This window comes from Hoplias malabaricus, chromosome 4, assembly GCF_029633855.1.
Source record: "Hoplias malabaricus isolate fHopMal1 chromosome 4, fHopMal1.hap1, whole genome shotgun sequence".
Taxonomy (NCBI): domain Eukaryota; kingdom Metazoa; phylum Chordata; class Actinopteri; order Characiformes; family Erythrinidae; genus Hoplias; species Hoplias malabaricus.
Genome location: NC_089803.1, coordinates 64866564 through 64885349, shown reverse-complemented (window position 1 = coordinate 64885349; position 18786 = coordinate 64866564). Strand labels below are relative to the sequence as shown.

Sequence of the window (18786 nt, the reverse complement as noted above, 5' to 3'; positions counted from 1 at the left end):
CCTTCCTTTTACAGGCCTATACAGGCCCAGCACAGAATCAGACGGGAAGATACTCCTCATCTGTTAATGTTTATGGGGCACATATATCAGTAACATTGATTGCCTGGAAAGTTTTACCTACAAGTATTTCAACACCACGTTTAAGTGTACAGTCATTTCAGTTACTACATATGGTTTCCATAAAAACGTGGAGTATGTATAACAAGACATGTAATTGTTATATGGTTTGAGTGTGAATTAAAATTTCTTTGATACCGAATAACACGAGGACGCCCTGTGGACTATCTGCTCTAAATCATTTCCATGACTGCACAGGAAACCAAAACCCATCATTTCTGAGGTCTTTTTTTTACTTAGATTAAGGCTAAAAAGCTTTATCCCATTCAAGGGTGAACAGTGGCACTGCAGCTGCTTTGAACAAGGGACAAATATATGCATGTACACGCAGTGTCCTGATGTCCCAGACACTCTGTAATTAAGGCCCAGGGTTTCAGGCAAATCAAGCCCGGTCTTGTACTCAATGGCACTTGTATTTTTAAAATACCTACATCTAAAAAATTTTGCATTAGGCTTAATCTGTCCACAGCAGTGTGTGAGTCCCTTCTACTTGCATTTCAGGTGGATTCAGCGTTTTCTTTTCTCCACAGCTTGTATTGACATTGGATCCAGTACTATGCGATCACTTCTCCACACAATGTAAAAAATCTCAGGTTCCCTTTCTGTTACCACAAGAAATAGCCCCAACCCGAGCTTAAGGCATGCACCAAAGAGTCCCACACTTTCTAACATGGTGCATAACAACCCGATACACAGTGTGCTCATAAATTTCATGAGAGTGAAGGACGTTTACGCCGGACCACACTGATTTGTGTGCTCATTGCCCCACATTTATCAAACCTATCAGGAGATGAATGCCGAGCTGCGACCAGTCTATGAGTTTCTAGGCACTGATTTATCATTAGTGAACAGAACATGATTTCCATGATGGGGTCTGATGTATAAATATTCCCACACTGAGACACTGGATGAATTGAATCATAGCGTACAGCAACAACAGTGATCAAACATGAATTTTTTTGACCATGTTGAGCACATATATTTAAACTTACTGTCAGTATGTTGTCAGTCAGCGTTCTCCCTGTGTCCATGTGGGTCAAATGTGTCCATAGGTGTGAGTGTGTGAGTGAGTGTGTGTCACCCTGTGAAGGACTGGCGCCCCCTCCAGGGTGTGTTCCCGCATTGCGCCCAATGATTCCGGGTAGGCTTCCGGACCCACTGCGACCCTGAACTGGATAAGCACTTACAGACAATGAATGAATGAATTAGTTTTCTCAGTCATATTTAACGCATTGTGTATCATTCATTCATTATTTGTAACTGCTTATCCAGTTCAGGGTCGCGGTGGGTCCAGAGCCTACCTGGAATCATTGGGCACAAGGCGGGAATACACCCTGGAGGGGGCGCCAGTCCTTCACAGGGCGCATTGTATCATTCCATACCATTTAAATGTTAAAATGCAAGTATGATAAAAATGCAATCATTTTGGCTTGCCTCTAAAATATTTTCATGGTGGCACAGACTGGCGCCCGCTCCAGGGTGTGTCCCCGCCTTGCAGTCAGTGATTCCGGGTAGGCTCCGGACCCACCGTGACCCAGAGGTTGATAAGAGAGCGAATTAATGAATAGATACATATTTACTATTAGAAACTTTTTGACAAAGTATTATTTCTTTGCTGTTTAACTCTTGCTCTAAGGCAAATTCCTACAAAACTGGCTTCTGTGGCAGCACATGTTCAATGTGAATTTTGATCTTCACCTTGGGAATGCCACTCTGCTTTGCATTACTGGCCCCCAGTCACATGACCCTCACAGCCATGGAGCAAGAAGTCATTTCCAGTGTTACTCTCTAATGCGCATGGAGCTGTGTATGAAGGGGTTATTTAGACAGTATGACCTACAAACCCAAGGACACACACACACACACAACCACATAAGCATGCACCCACACACTTTTAGTGTAAGGGGTGTGATCTCCAGCGTGACTTCATTGGGGAGCAGGGACGGGGGGGTTAAATGTGATTGGAGTAGCAACTGTGGCTCTGCAGCTGTGTGGGCCTACGTGAGCCCTGGCATGAACACACTCCTCCCTCACACACTCTCTCTCTCTTCTCTACCCCTCCTTCATTCTCTCTGTATGTCTCCCTTCTCTCTGACTTTCTCTTTTTCTGAATACCCCCCTCTCTCTCTCTCTCTCTCTATCTGTCTGTGGCCTTTATTTCCTGAGACCTTGACAATAAGAGATGTGTCACTTTCAGCCCTCACCAGAAATCAGAGACGTGTGAATATCCAGGCAGCCACACCAAAGGCCAATTCTCTCTCTCTCTCTCACACACACACACACACACACATATATATATATATATACATACACACACACTCTCTAGGAAAATACCTGTGCCAAAGAATAAGTCTTCTGTAGTTTGTGGGAAGAAATGGGAACGATGCAACATGTGGTAAAGGGTTAAAAGTAGAATATCAATAAATCAATCATCACTTGAATCTCCTCCTTGTTCCTACACACAGTGTCCTGTCCATAGATATGTTTTGCTCTGAGAGACTAGACGCTAGTCAAGAAGCAGACAACTGACAAAAGCTGCAGCTATAACTAAAATCTCAGTGCAGTAAACCAAGGTCCACCTGCTGTACACAAATAACCACCTGCCACAGACCTATTCAGCAAACAGCTACCCACACACACACACACACACACACACTGCAAGCAGAGACCTCAACAAGATAAAGAGCCAGTCTTTACATAGAAATAGCAAACATAAAGAGACAGTTCAAAGCATGCGTTTCTAAGCAAAGTAAAATAATTTGATAGGTTTTAAAGGAGTCTGTATTAAGTTTAGTTCCTCTAGTTTGATCAAGATTAAGGTAGGATCTGCTCTATAAACAAGATCAATGACCAATTTCACAATTAAAGCTCAATAAGGAAAAAAAGTGGCAAATTAGAGGTGTAATCAGTGAAAGGAAATTTCCACTACTCTATCTCCTGCACTCATTTTAACCAGCGCTTAGTCCACACCGCCATCTGGTGGCGTGACAGTAGAACTTCTCCATTAATATTTGTAGTAATTTCTCGTTGTACTGAATCTGTTTGGAGTTGAATCCTGAGCAGGTCATGAGTCCCTTTAACAGCATCAAGTAAATACTATTTATATTATCTCCAAGGTTTACGCAGGAGAATGAATTATTACTCATTCATTATATGTAACCCTTATCCAGTTCATGGTTGCGGTGGGTCCAGAGCCTACCTGGAATCATTGGGCGCAAGGCGGGAATACACCCTGGAGGGGGCACCAGTCCTTCACAGGGCAACACACACTCACAGACACCGGACACTTTCGAGTCGCCAATCCACCTACTAACATGTGTTATTGGACCGTGAGAGGAAACCGGAGCACCCGGAGGAAACCCACGCGAACACAGGGAGAACACCCAGACAGTCACCCGGAGTGGGAATCGAACCCACAACCTCCAGGTCCCTGGAGCTGTGTGACTCTTTTGAGCATGTGATAATGTATTATAGGATTACACCAAGTATATAGAATATAGTGTAAACATGCTTTACAAATGTACTGGTGTTAATTAGAGGGAAACTGATGAGGAATAGGTTTGTTCTAGTTACAAAGAAAACGCAAAAATAAATGAAAAGATCAGACGTTTAATCAACATGTTCCATAATGCAACGCAAACCCCACACAAGGGTGTTCAACATTGCTGTTACATTCCATCGAAAACACTTTGGTGTTTAAAAAAAAAAAAAAAAAATTAGAAGACACATAAATGAAATCATAAATCAATCTGAATTAAGTGAGACTTTCCCTTCTGAGCTGTAATTTGTAAACAGGAATCTGTCAGATTTTCCCTGAGAGTGTAGTGCTGTGCACTGAAGTCCACGCAGACAGCGTGACCACTGGGTTAGAATACTAGCTACGTATTCTTGCTTTTAACTGTGTGTATGCCTGCATTGTGTTTGTGAGCATTGTTCTACTCACTAGAATAGCTTTTGTCATTTCTCCTAGGAGGCAGTGAATGGGACATAAATCTTTGTCTCTTTTGACAGCTGCAAAAGGCTTTATATAACCACTGATCATCATTAAGAAGCAAGCAGTTGTACAATGATTTTGTAAACATTTTCAATCAGTCATTTTCTCAAGTGCTTCTTCTTCACATTTTGAAAGTGCCTTTATACAGAACCCTAGTGGCCTGGATGTGTCAGAAGCTCTGTACTAACCTGCTTTTTAATATGGCCAGCCCCACGTCGGGAACCTGATAAACTGATTCATTCAGGGGCTACAAAGCTCTTCATTTATTCTAATTATAGCAATAATAATATTCACTTTCAGATCTAATGTTTGCTAGCTTTCGGTGGTAAAAATGTACTGTGTCTCGTGCTGTTACTGCACCTCACAGACGTTTCCCTTAAATTCAGAGAACACAGTCACCACCGCTTTAAAACAAGTGCAGGAATGTTGTGCGTGCGTACACAGAGGTAAAAGCAAATACACCTTTAAAGTAGCACTCTGCGCAGTGGAATGCCAGCAGCTGCACTATCCACTCACTGCATCAATACCATGAATGAACATTACAAAATAGACATTATTCCATATATTTTAATATCTGCACATGTTTCTATTTACGTTACTGGTCAAAACAACGGATCATGTATTGTTTAAAAATATGCCTATAATGTAAATTTAAGGCCTTTACCTATATTTTATATTTACAATTAAATTGTTGAAATACTGCTGAATTTAACACATTGAAAAGAATTAAACAACTGTACGTTTTATATTTAATGAAATTTCTGATTTTTCTAAATGGGCAAAGTGTACGGTTAATCCCATTCAAACCCCTTGTTATAAATTATTAGTTTCTATTGTAAATGACTGCAGTAAATCAAAGCAGGCGATTGCAGAGGGCCTCGAATGATTACTCTCTACCTTTAAATTTGAGATAAAAGTTTAATGCTTAGGAGCAACATTTATATGTTTGATTCCTTCATAGTCAAACTAATCCTTGACATTCAAATATTAGCTCAGTACAGTTCTCCCTGCTGAAACATGGGAAATGTCAGTGATGCAGTGATGATAGAAAATCTGCTTTTGAGTAGAGCAGCTATTTGACAAATCTGTTTAGAGCACAAAAGGAGAATCAACAAGCTGCTGTCTTTGATAGAACTTTGGCCCAGTCGGTTTTTTACTTAAGTGTGCGGCCCCCTGCTGCCACCTGGTGGACGGAAGAACAAGCCACATGACCACTCCTGAGGGGTTGACCGAGACAACGAACTCGGTGGTGTCTTTCAAGACCGGCATCGGCTTCTCCAAGAACACATCATACACCTGAGAGAGAACAAAAGAGCATTACAAGACTACACAGGAGCAATTACATAAGTGCGTCACATGACTATAAGCTTGTTCAAAAGACTGTCCAAGTGCAGAGGCATTAAGACAGTGCTGAAAGTAAGAAACACATGGGGACACTGGCCATAAAGCTGGGACAGACCTCATAGCTGCCTGCAGCGTAGTTGAGGGCCTTCAGAGATGTCTTGTAGCGGAAGGGCATGTCAGACCTTCTGCTGAAGAAGACCAAAGCACTTGCACCTTTCGACAGGGGGCGCCAGAACACATCTATACCACTCTTTTCCTGAGAGAGAGAGAATTTAAAAAAACAAAAAACAAAGAGGGAGTTTGCAAAAACAAATAAATAAATAATTTACAATATTAAATCTTGTTTTATTCTCTTAATATTCCATTCTTACCTTTACCAGGCGTCTGCCTTGGATACCTAAGGGGTCCTGGTTGATAGCAATAGCAACTTTGTTTTGCAATATAGCACGAGCCCCACTGTTTATGGTCCGCAGGTCATTAGACATGAACAGAGGAGCAGCCATTATTGCCCACAACGCCATCTGAGAGCGTGACTGGTCAATGCTGAGACCATAATCCCCAATAATCAACTGGGAACATAAAATATGAAATTAAATACGAGTTACAATCTACTGCCAGATGCTGGAAAGACATGCACACAAAGAAATACAGATAATGTACACAGACATGTGTGTTTGGCCAAATCTGCTAAAATACATTTTTTAAAGCAAAACTAGGTGAACACACTATATACACACTGCTTTAAATATATCATGTGTTTACAAATATTACTGAATATTTTCTATTTATTTGGTGAGGTTATTTTGACTTTCACATACAACTTTTCATAAGCAGAGCATTACTCCTAGTGGTGTGTTAATACAAGATGCAGCTCTACAAAACTTCAGACTGGCTAACCTATTTACCAACAAGGCGATTAACCTTATGTGTGTATCCTGAGCCAAATAAGAACCCCTCTCACCATATCAGGGTCATTCCATCGGCCTGGTCCAGCAGCGGGCTGCAGGATGTCTTGATGGTCAGTAAACCAGTCCACTATACTCAGGACACTGTCCCATGAGTCCTGAATATCACCGTAATTACGCCACAGATTGCAGATATCTCCCAGTAGGGTGTAGTTGACCTTACAGAGGGGGGTGTGGACATGACTCACATTATATTTCACTTCAAAGCAATTTACCCATAACAAGTGAACTTCAAATTTGACTTTAAGACTTTAGGAAGTCACCATAGTCAATGCCTCTGCCTAAAATAATAAAATACACTGTAATATTTATTATATTAAAAAAAGTCTACTTTATACAAATATTTCACTTACTTTTGGAGGAAGCCCACCCTGGTAAGCAGGCCAGCTGCATGAATAGCCAATTGGGCGACCAGTGGCGTTGAGTGCCTTCGTCATGAGTGGGTAGCCTAATAAGAAAGGCAAAACTGTAGCATCAATTTAAACTAAAAATAACCTGAAGCATCAGTCTAAACATTATCACATACTTGCTTCTGTTATAGAAAAAAAAGTCATTGTAATCTCTTACAATCAAGTCAATCTCTTGTAATGCCAGTGTTAAGTATGGGGCTAATCTAGTTGCATCATGCTCTGTTTCAATGTTAGGCAAGTCCAACCCGGTCTCACACATATTCGTGTTATAGTCACATATATAGGGGACTGCAATTAGTGACAAAGTCGCATATTTTCGACATTTTATGCGACAATATCACGATCATAAGTGAATGGACAATTACCATAGAAACCGTCATATCAGGGCTCCGTGTTATGCGACAGTAACACGACAACTCTTCCTCATTAAGACGTCATTCCCATCCGTTTATACCATGGCCTTATTTTTGTTTACGGAAAATATAACGTTACTAGGGGTGGCACAGTGGAGCAGCAGGTAGCATCGCAGTCACACAGCTCCAGGGGCCTGGAGGTTGTGGGTTCGATTCCTGCTCCGGGTGACTGTCTGTGAGGAGTTGGTGTGTTCTCTCTGTGTCTGCGTGGGTTTCCTCCGGGTGCTCCGGTTTCCTCCCACAGTCCAAAAACACATGTTGGTAGGTGGATTGGCGACTCAAAAGTGTCAGTAGGTGTGAGTGAATATGTGTGTGTGTGTGTTGCCCTGTTAAGGACTGGTGCCCCCTCCAGGGTGTATTCTCGCATTGCGCCCAATGATTCCAGGTAGGCTCTAGATCCACTGACTTTGTTGGAATAAGAACCTATGTTATTTAATTCTAATTACGCCTTTTTCTATGTTATGAGTAATGACGCCTGTAACGAGGAAGAGTTTTCGGGTTATTGTCACAAAGTGTTTCTATGGTAATTACCCATACACTTATGATCGTGATATTGTCGCATAAAATGTCTAAAATATGCGACTATGTCATGAATTGCAGTCTCCTATATATGTGACCATATCACGAGTAGGTGTGAGACCGGGTTGGCAAGTCATACACTGAATCTGTCTCTGCTCTAAAAATCACTGCTCTGATCACACCTCTGTAAACATTGTCTTTTCCCCAAAATTTAAGATCCTCATCCACAAATACTACAAGGATATTTCTGTAACTATAAACATCTGAAATAACAAAATCATCTGTCTCTTTGTTATGCAGAAAGCATTTATTTTATATTACTTTTGGTATAGCATTTATCCACATTGGAAATTTACAGAGGAAACCAAACAGCTGCTAATTCCTTTCATGCTTCTCCTCACAGCCCCTCACCTTGTTCCTGTTCAGTAGCGTTGGAGTAGCAGCCGTCCAGTTTCAGCATGTCTATGCCCCACTCAGCAAAGGTCTGTGCATCAATCTCAATTTTATCCAGGGTGGTCCCTGGGTACCCTCCACAGGTGTAAGTGCCCAGGTCACCATAGATACCCAATTTCAACCCACGGTCATGAACATAGCGTGCCAGTTTATCAATGCCACTGGGGAACCTGCTCATACCACACATGATAAAACATGACACATACTAAGTAAATGAACAATACATGTCATACACAACTCAGTGTCATACAACAACAATTTAAACCTAAACCTTAAACCTAAACCAAATATTATTTCATGAAACAACTTGTGTGTCAAATTGTGGGCCAAACACAAAATACATGATTTGATAAAATTGTTCTTCCACTATAAAACATTTCTGCATTTCTGACATTAGTTTGCTGCTATCTTCTGAAAATTTGCCACTGCTATAAATTGTGGAAAATGATTCTCCTGAAGCAAATGACTGGAGCTGTATCAGACTTAAGACAGCAGAAACATAAAACTTGACTTAGGCCCAAGTGTAGTCCAGATCAGAACATGACTAAATATCACACTTGGCATTGGCATCAATTTTGAATCTTTTGTATTTGTGATAACCCCATTCCACAGCACCTCTTTGGATCGGCCTGGAGTCGTCCGTGTGCATCTCTCTCCTTTGAAGACCAGCAGTCATCAATGTTGATATAGACATAACCCAGCTCCCTCCATCCATCCTCAGCCAGTCTATCCGCCATGTCCTTGAACAGCACTTCACTGGAGAAAGGAAACAAAGTCAGCCAAAGAGTAAAATTTGATAGCTCAGACAGATTTAAGTCTTTTGTGTTTTTTTTCTTTTTAAGATATTGCTCTAAAGAATTTTAAATCTGGGATTACCTGATACAGTTTTTGGGGTCATTTTCACAGTCAATATCACAGCGGAATCGTTCCCATGCCAACCAGCCCATAGGAGGGGTCCTCATCAGACCATTGTCCAGAGCTAGGGTGGCTGCTGAGAAGGCCAGCAAAAGAACAATGGTGGTTCGCGGCATACCTGAAAGAAAAAATAATAAGATAAATGAGAGAATTATTCTGGAAGTGAAAATTGAGTATTTGTACAATACAAACAAAAGTATCTGTAAACTGATTATGATTTGCTACATTCATTCATTCATTATCTGTAACCCTTATCCAGTTCAGGGTCGCGGTGGGTCCAGAGCCTATCTGGAATCATTGGGCGCAAGGTGGGAACACACCCTGGAGGGGGCGCCAGTCCTTCACAGGGCAACACACACACACACATTCACTCACACACTCACACCTACGGACACTTTTGAGTCATCAATCCACCTACCAACGTGTGTTTTTGGACTGTGGGAGGAAACCTACGTGGACACAGGGAGAACACACCAACTCCTCATAGACAGTCACCCGGAGCGGGAATCTAACCCACAACCTCTAGGTCCCTGGAGCTGTGTGACTGCGACACTACCTGCTGCGCCACCGTGCCGCCCTGATTTGCTACATACTGAATGAAAATTGTCATGTTACATTCTGACGTTGACAACGCACAATGACAGAGATACGCATTTTGTTTAAAAAATAAAAATAAAAAAAGACACAATAATCATTCATTAATCGTAATCATGGTAATATGTCCAATTAATCATGATACTGATTTACACTCATATCGCCCAGCACTAGTATATACTTATACTGTAGAACGTCTACAATTGTGGGGAAACACTGTTCTCTCTGGTTTGTTTACATTCAGAAGCTCTGTGTGCTTTAAGGTGGAATGTATGTTTGAGGGGAAAAAAATCCAGTGGCTAAAGTTTTACTTGTCTGCAAGTTTTTATCCACTGTTTGAATTTCCACAGAAACTCATTTATAACTCGAGATGTTCAGTTTTGTAGTTTTTCTGCCATGAACACAGAGAGAAGGTCTACTGGACAGAGACACTTTTTAAGCCATTTACTTACAACAATTCACTAGTGCATTCTTATATTGCTTCCTTGTGCTAAAGTCATTTGTGGGATATGCAACACCATGGAGCCCACCATTGTTTTATTTAATTGGTATATTGCTCAAAATATCTTGCTGGGAACAAATTCTGACCCCTGTATCAGATCATGGGTCAAGGTCATGATCACACCACTTCTAAGGTGAAAGCACACTATATTTTCTTACAGTGCTGAATGAGGTGGGAGGACCAGTGTTCCAGAGGACCTTATGGAACCTCTAATCTCATCTGCCCTTCTGCTTTACCTGGCTCTATAACAGTTGTAAATATATACAGGGAACATTAAAAAACTGCTGCAGTCTGCTTTGGGCTGGTTTACAACAATCTAAGCATATAATAAAACATAACATGTCAGCAAGCGCAGCAGGTCACAGCATAAGAAGCTGAAAAAACACCTGACCTCACCTTGTGACTACTCATCTGACAGCTCCAAAAGGATGACTGTAAACAGCTATAATTATGTACTTCACAGAAAGGCAGAACTTCTCAAAACATTTACTTCAGCAAATAAATTTCTGAAGATAAAACCACTGTACTAACAGGACAGATGCAAAAACGAGATCCAAAACAGATTTGTTCTACCACTTCCCTTAAAAAAAAAAAAAACACTTCTTCATTCCAAGACCTACTGCAGATTAGGCAGTCTGGCCACTGTTAGTGTAATGATAAAAATTAAATAAAAAGACTGACAGAGCCTTTAAATATAGCTTATGAGTGGCATTAGCTGTAACTTCTCAACATCTTCACTAAAGAATGCAATCTTTCAGACAGCAACTATTCAGTTCCAAATAAACCTACTGTGAGGAACAAGCTTCATTGTGTTTCTCCAAATAATATAAAGGCTTAATATAACCTTTATATAAACTGTAAGACTCCTGATTCTGTGCGATTTAATTCTAATCTTGAAGTGGAATTTCACATAATTAACCTTTGGAATTGTTCATAAAGGTGGTGATAGGAGCGTTTAAGTTTGAAGTGTTCATTGTTGTTAAACAGTTTTGAGAAAATGTTTTGGCTTCGGGCTGTTTAAAGTCTTCACAGTTTATAGGTTAATAACTGTGCTATAAGGCAAAATAGTCCCAACTGGGGCCATTCCCACAAAGCAAGTATTCTCAGCTTTTTAACTTAAGCCTATAGTTGAGGACTGTCAAAGAGAAAAGTTCTGAGGCACATTCCTGTTGCATATTTAGATCTGACTTGAAACTAGGCTAAACTGATAAATACTGATTTAAGTTTTAAGGCGTTTTAGGGCATCAAACCGGTCTGAATTACTTTGCTTATATCCCAAACCCTGGATTAAGCAGCACATTTCAAAACTGGAATTTCCGCTTTAATCTGAACACCAAGACTGAATGGTTCTGCAGCTATAATGAGGTGTGTGGCAGTGACACCTGCAGAGGTTAAACAGGAGAACCGCACCTAAATTATTTAAACTGGCAATTTTTCTGTCTATATTTAGTTAGGCTAAATGCACTGGTCTTACGAGACTCGCATTTTTGGTGTCTGGTGTCATGAAGGTGTTTGGCAAAAAACAACCAGGACTGAATATATCTTTATCTTAATATAACTTGAATAATAAAAACACACCCAGCGCTGTCTTTGTTGGTCTCTATTTGAACAACGTCAATGCCAGAGTCTACATTCAATCATTCAATTGAACGCTCACTATATACCTATATATTTGTATTCTTTTTTTTTACTAAAACCATCTTTATATCTTCTTTCCCTGACTCTGAGCTACTCACCGAACCGACGGAGAAACACAGTCCACCTTCCTATTCCCTGGAAAGCCTGAAATCAGGTCTGTGTCCCGTGTTGTGCAGAAGACCTAAAAGACAGGGAAGTCATATGTACTCCTCGTCGAATCATGTGCTCTGAGTCAGCTGACCGGATCCAGGCTGTGTCCCAATCGCCGCGCTACCGTACTCACACACTACAGCGCCAGCCCAGGAGTTAATGTCTCCTTCAGTTAAAGACACAAGGCGCACTGGAAAGGCAAAGGAAGCTTACAAGGTGATTGGACAACGACCCGAGTCGCATACAGCAACAGCGCGTCTTTTTTTTTTGTTTTAAAATACAAGGACACGACATAAAAAAGATACAGAAACGGAATAACTAATGGAAGTTTAATTAAATTATGCTGAAAGAAATGTTGAGTGATTTGCTTTTACTCTACACATTGGAGTTGCAATACTGTACAAATATCTGCACTCTGTAGCTATATGTTTGGAAAACAATAAAACTAAAATATATATCTGATGCAGTTCGTTATCTGCAGCTCTCTAACTGTTGCTGCCCTCCAACAAATCAAGCAACACATTTATTATTTTCCTTCTGGGTCGCTTCAGTGTGTATTTCACTGCAGTTTGTTCGGAGTGGATGAGCCTCGTTGACTCCTTTAAGTCTCTCACCGCTGCAAACTCCGTATGAACTGATCAATCACGAGGCTTGCAGACGTCACAAATAGCCGTTACTGGCACTTTATTTAAAGCGGATAGTAAAATATCTATATTTTTCTTTGAAAAGAGACATTGCAGACAGGTCACTAATTTAGCATTTTAGCTATAACTCCTCGTTATTTTTCATCTCTCTCTCTCTCTCTCTCTCTCTCTCTCTCTCTCTCTCTCTTAAACATTCGTTTAAATGTATCTCTTCAGTTTATTATCCGTATAAATATAGCTAACTTTCTAGCGTAACTTTTGTAACCAGTAATGAAAGAAATGTGCTTTTACAGAAATATTTTTTGTTTTAATGTTTTTTAAATATATAAAATGTTCTAGAGAAATGTATAATTTTGTAAACTGATCCATGTTAAGTTTTTAGAGAAAATGAAGCAAGAAAGTGCTATTACCATTTTATAACTAGAAAAGTGGATTCGTGAAGAAAATGCCAGATGGTTTTGTAGATTGTATATTTGGTTTTGTTACCAGGTGTTGCTATGGCATTCCTTGCAGTTTTTAGCTAGCTGCTGTACAAGGTCACGAGGGTCAAATAGCATTTTCTTAATAGTTGCTATATTTCAGGTGGGGACTATGGTATTTCAGATGGTTGATAAGGTGTACCTGGTGGTTGCTATGGTATTTCATGTGGTTTTGCATTATTTTCTTTATCGCTATGTGATTTTTTATGTTCTTCTCCTTTATCATTTATGCTAATTTGTCTTCCAGAATTTGTGTTAACACATCCCACATTTTCAAAAATAGACACTGTTCCATTACACATAATTTGACCTGATTGTATGATGTGTGCTTATATAGCTTTTGATTATTTGTACAGTTTCTACGTAGCAAGTATAAATTTACCTAGTTTTTTCCCCATAGGGATAAATGGTGTGCAAAATTTTGTGCACCCTTCTTAGGTCACATCTATACAAATACACTGGTAACACCCAATAAACCACATGTGGTACACAGTAAATTCACCAGTGTTAAATCAACACTATTAGTGCTAACTTAACACCGAGAGTGTTAATTTATTACACTAACAGTGTTAATTTATCACTGGTGAATTTACTGTGTACCGCAAACATTACATGGCAACATCTAAGCAAACACAGGAGTGTAGCACCCACCTAGAAACACTTTACCAACCACCCTTTACATTTTAGCAACCTAAAATACTGTAGCAATCATATCAACTACCTGTGACACCTTAAAACAACCTGAAATTCCATAGGAAATGCCACAGTAACCATCTGCACTCCACCTGTTTTCTGCCAGTAGACATTTCCCAGGGGATGCTCTGCTATTAAAGGGAAGGAGAGGAGGGAGTCTGATTTGCCAGTACTGCAGCAATCTAACTACACATATTTGAATTTGGTTCTAGAAATATAAGGAAAAAGCAGAATACAATGCAGAATGAGAGAAAATGCAAAGGTGGAGGGAGGAGCAGTGGCAGGGAGACACCACCAGACCTTCCATCATCTCCAACCAGTCTTGAATACTTTCAGGGAGTCTTTGACATCATCTCCAGTCTGAGTGATGAGTATGTATTCTCCTGTTTTACATGCTGTTTTTGATTAAGAGAAGGTTATTCAACCGTCTAAACATGGTGCTTTGTTGTCTAGGGAATGGAACACTTTGACTATAGATGTGCCATATACAGTAAGTACTGTACAAAGTACAATGACTAATCCATTTTATAGAAGAAATGTGCTCAGTGTTTTAAAATGAAAGTCTTCTGCATGTAATTGATTTTAATTTTCTGGCTGTTCTCCTGTAACAGGGAACAAAAGAACAGTTTGCATCACTGTACACTAAGTTGATGATCTTCATGTCTAAGACAGCGATGAAGAGTTACATACCATCACTTCTTCATGTGCTTGGGATGAAAGTAGTTCTCGCTGCAGAAGAGAAGATGAAGCTGAAGAATGCTGCATCTGTTTCTGTCTATCTGCCTGACAGGTCTGCAGCTTCCTCAGAAAACTCAGCTCAAAGGTAAAGTATCAAGCTTATATGGAGGACTTCTCATTTTCTACTGCCTTATTTCCGCCCAGATCTTACATTTCAAGCTAAATGAAGACCCGTCTCTATTCTCACAACAATCCAAAGAGATTTTATATACACAAACAGAAACCGAGAGAATCACCTATAGCCAGACACAAGTAAAGCAGAGGTGAATAATGTGGTTTGCACTCAAACAGGCTGTGATTTCGGCCTTTAAGGCCAATATATGCAAATGAACTCTGATTGGCTGCCTTGTGTTATGCCTCATTGAAAAAGCAGTCCATTGTGGAACAGTTTTTATAAGAGTGAATGGGGCAAATATGGGGGGAAATATGTCGATACACTTGTTTTTTAACATTCACAATATGCTTTGAAATGTGCTGATATATTTGAAAACATTAATATTTACCTATTATGTCTAAGCCATCTGTTTTGAAATTTGGTTCTCATTGGACACTGAATTAAAATGTAAACTCTTTTACGTTTGCTAATACATGTCAAGCCTTTTTTCTGACTGTTTTCTTCCTGTGTTTGTCTCATTTTCACTTCTCAATCAAGCTCTCCTGTGGACCTTTCGAACATGGTGTGTGATACTGTTGAGGAGTTTATGAATGAAGTGAATGTGTTGCTGCAAGCAGCTGTTGGCAATGTTGCCTCCTGCAAAGCCTCATCTTTTTCCAATAACTGGCAGATGGTGTGCAGTCATGTGGCTTCAGAAATGATGAAGATTATGGAGGCTAAAATAGAGAACACTGCCCTGAGAGAGGATGCAAAGAAATGTGAAATAGACACGGAAGCAACCACAGGGGAAATAATCATTGTGGTACTAAATATGATGAAGGGCAGCAGTGAAGGGAGAACTGATGAAAATGTAAGTGATCTGCTGACCATTGCTGCTGAAAGAATCAGACAGATGTCCACACCTTTAAAATCTGAAGAAAGCCCCTCTGTGGAGAACATGATTCAGAAACCTCAGTTGCAACAGGAGGAGCTCCAGGCAATTGCCACCAAAGCAGTAAGCCAAGTTCTTCTTAATAGTGCTGGAGTTTGGGAAAAAGCCAGCAGCTCTTCTGATTTCCCCAGCAGCCCCAGGATGGAGGCAATGGCCGAGGCAGGGTTCCCTACACTTTTGACCCAAAAAACATCTACAGAAATTGTAAACATCATAACAGAGAATATGGACATGTTGCCGTCAAGCAGTTCCTCCTCAATTGAAAGGAAAGATGATCACTCTGGAGGCTTCCCAGCCATGAACGAGATGTTCCACAGAATTCATGATAAGGTGAAGGATTTTTACAGAATGACCAAGCAGTCTATGAAGGAAAGCAAAACAGAGCTACTGAGAGTTTCTGACCTTGAAATGACCGCTGGGCCCTCGAGAGTTCCAAAGGTCACTACTCTTTATCATTCGACAAGTCCTCCTTCAGATGGCCAAATAACTACAGGAGATGCATCCTCCGAAGTGACTGTGGTGTCTGACTGGAGAATACATGAAATGATGCAGGAACTGGAAAAAATCAGTAGTTCCAGTAGATCATCTTCCAAAAGGAGTTTAAAGTCCAGGGATTTGAAGGGAAGTAAAGACATCTCATTTCCTGAATTTGTGTTTGTTAATGGAGAAGCTGCTTCTCGTAGTTTTTCTACTCTTCTGTGCCAGTCAGACCTTGAAATAACAGAAGAGGAGCTAGAGTCGACTGAGAGCCCATCTGTTCCATCCTTGGCAACATCAATTCCTACAGATTCTACTGCTTCCTGCATTAGTACAACCTTGCAGAAACCTTTATCTGACCAGGTGGATCTTGAAAGTGAGGATGAAACAACACCTCCAAAAACGAACTTTGTTTCTGCTGCTCGCAGACTGTATAGGAGTGTCCACAAAAAAGTATTTGGATTTCACCTTGGGCTCCAACAGGCAGAATCAACAAAGACAAAACTGACAAAAGAGGATGCAGATCTGGAATCTGGGAATTTGAGACAAATTAGAACATCTCCTCTGAGAGTATGTCCAAGGTTCCAGGTCCAAATAGACTCTTGTACCCAAGAGATTATTGGGAAGGTTGTGGAGCACTACAAGAGTGAGATACTTCTCGCCAAGCCCCGCTCTCGCAAGCCAGAGTTTCGGTGCCTGTCCTCACCACCTCCTGAACAGCCTTCAATGAGGATAATGAGGCCAGAGGAGTTCCTGAATGAGGCTGTTCAGATAGTGGGCGATGTTTTAGTCAAATCAGCATCCACACAGGCTTCAAGTTCTGAATCCAGCACTTCTTCCAGCGAAGCGTCCTCTCTGTCATGTCCACATTTAAGCTCAACAGATTTACAGAACACTGCAGTGGACATTGCAGAAACTGTTGTAGAGGCCTTAGACAGATATGCAGAATCTCAGATCTCAGTAGTTAAAAGCAGCTCTGAAATGCTGAGTGGTCTTGATGCCTTCTCACACATCTCCATCACCAGCATCTCCACTGAAGCTGAGCCCTCTGAAATGGAGGTGGAATCACACACATTTTTCAAAAAGGTGAAAAATGTTCTACATGATCTCATGGGAAGTGGTAAAAAGGCACCCAAAGGCATTAGCCCTGCAGTCGCAGAAACTGATGAAAATGGGTCAATGCAAGCTGCATCAACAATTTCACCCTTCAATGTGTCTACAATTGGTAGTAAAACTGCTGCCTTGTCATTTTCCACCTCAGATCCAGGGGAAATCACTTATTCTGAAGATGATTTTATTGTTGACAAATCTGTCTCCCAGAATCTGCAAACAACCCACACTAAAATCAACCAACTGCAGCATCTGATACCCGATGAGCTCATCCGCCAACATGCAGAGAGACTGACAGAATTTACAGAAGGAATTTTCAGAAACATCACTGAATCTTCATATGTTCAAAGGAGGTCTTCAGATTCAGTTCTAGAAATTGCATGGCAGAGGAACGCTCTGAGGAACACTGTCCAGCTTCCTTCAGATCAGATCTACAGTTTTGCTGAAGAGTCCATTAACAGTATGCTCCTCCACCTGCTGAGTCACAAGCAGACACTCTCAAATGAAGCAGATCTCTTAGCTTTAGGTGCAGCCTCTGATGGAGATGTGGAGTGCACTAGTGCAACTCTTGATGTTCAGGACAAGTCATTGACCTGCTTCAGCTCTCAAGAAAAGGACGAACAACAGGCATTGCTTGAGGAGTCTGGGAGGAATCATCAAATCCCTGAATTGCATATTAATTCTCCTGCACCATCAAAAACACCAAGAAGAGTTGACAGCGCAGTGGGGAAAGAAACACTGGAGAAGGTCAGCACCTCTAGCCAGGATCAGTCTCACTGTTCCAGCTCCTGTCTGTTAAATGACAACCGTTCCTCAGATCCAGCCCCTGTGGCTGTGAAAAAGAGCAGTAACTGGGTTAATTTAATTTCCGGTAAACAAGCTGCTGGCATCTGTAGTAGAATAAACGTAAGATAATTTTTTCTTTTGTAATAATTTTATCAAAACACTCACTTGTGATTCACACACTAAGATTGACTGTGTTCATTTTAACACTGAATCCAGTTTTTATGTTCTCTTTAATCAAGAAATCCAGTCAAGTCTGTCCTGCATCTGTGTCTGACTATCATCAGCTCAGCTCATCTTCAGGGAATTCTCAAGAAGAGTGTAAGAACAATGGACAAACTCAAGTCTGATTATTTCACAATAGTGTCCTTCAAAGTGACACCTAAGTAAACTATTTATTGTTTTAAAGGTAATGTAGAATGTAATTAATTGATCTAAATATTTCAATCTTCTCTTCTCAGCTTCACAGAGAGACACCGAGACACCAAAATCTAGCAATCCTCTGACCAAAAGGTTTGTTCCCGTCAAGAAATTCTTTCCTAACCCCTTCAGACACAGGAATTCAACCTCTTAACCCCATCTTTGTTCAAGAGTCTTTTCAGATAAACAGCAAATGCAGCATAGTCTCTTGTGTATTTGTGTTCATTTGCCAGACTTAGTTTCATATTGATGGAATTCATAACAAAAGATTGATATAATAAAAATGTCTCACACATTACCACAGGCCATTTTAATATCCATATTTCTCATTTTCTGGGATTAACTATTACTTGATTGAGGACGAATGTGCTGTTCTTCACAG

At 40.5% G+C, this 18786-nt stretch overlaps 2 protein-coding genes across 2 annotated transcripts; one reads left to right on the top strand and one right to left on the bottom strand.

Annotated features, from left to right (window-relative positions):
- Nucleotides 1-3725: 3725 nt before the first annotated feature.
- On the bottom strand, nucleotides 3726-12092 carry naga (N-acetylgalactosaminidase, alpha). Its single transcript, XM_066668960.1, has 9 exons — nucleotides 11963-12092; nucleotides 9092-9248; nucleotides 8831-8971; nucleotides 8174-8385; nucleotides 6774-6868; nucleotides 6417-6578; nucleotides 5827-6024; nucleotides 5571-5711; nucleotides 3726-5407 (listed from the first exon to the last, which is right to left on the bottom strand). The coding sequence occupies exons 2-9, from the start codon at nucleotides 9244-9246 to the stop codon at nucleotides 5201-5203; spliced, it is 1311 nt and encodes a 436-aa protein (XP_066525057.1). The 5' UTR covers nucleotides 9247-9248; nucleotides 11963-12092; the 3' UTR covers nucleotides 3726-5200.
- Nucleotides 12093-12669: 577 nt separating this feature from the next.
- On the top strand, nucleotides 12670-18681 carry LOC136695123 (uncharacterized). Its single transcript, XM_066668959.1, has 7 exons — nucleotides 12670-12758; nucleotides 14043-14201; nucleotides 14284-14320; nucleotides 14442-14653; nucleotides 15221-18107; nucleotides 18227-18305; nucleotides 18446-18681. The coding sequence occupies exons 2-7, from the start codon at nucleotides 14068-14070 to the stop codon at nucleotides 18556-18558; spliced, it is 3462 nt and encodes a 1153-aa protein (XP_066525056.1). The 5' UTR covers nucleotides 12670-12758; nucleotides 14043-14067; the 3' UTR covers nucleotides 18559-18681.
- Nucleotides 18682-18786: the final 105 nt, after the last annotated feature.

Excerpts from the sequence above, each read along its gene's own strand:
- LOC136695123 (XM_066668959.1), top strand. The coding sequence starts at position 14,068 with ATGCAGAATGAGAGAAAATGCAAAGGTGGAGGGAGGAGCAGTGGCAGG. Across the intron at positions 14,321-14,441 it reads CTATAGATGTGCCATATACA|GGAACAAAAGAACAGTTTGC; the intron begins GTAAGTACTGTA and ends CTCCTGTAACAG. Across the intron at positions 18,108-18,226 it reads GCATCTGTAGTAGAATAAAC|AAATCCAGTCAAGTCTGTCC; the intron begins GTAAGATAATTT and ends TCTTTAATCAAG.
- naga (XM_066668960.1), bottom strand. The coding sequence starts at position 9,246 with ATGCCGCGAACCACCATTGTTCTTTTGCTGGCCTTCTCAGCAGCCACC. Across the intron at positions 6,579-6,773 it reads AGGGTGGGCTTCCTCCAAAA|GTCAACTACACCCTACTGGG; the intron begins GTAAGTGAAATA and ends CCCCTCTGTAAG. Across the intron at positions 5,408-5,570 it reads ACGCTGCAGGCAGCTATGAG|GTGTATGATGTGTTCTTGGA; the intron begins GTCTGTCCCAGC and ends GTTCTCTCTCAG.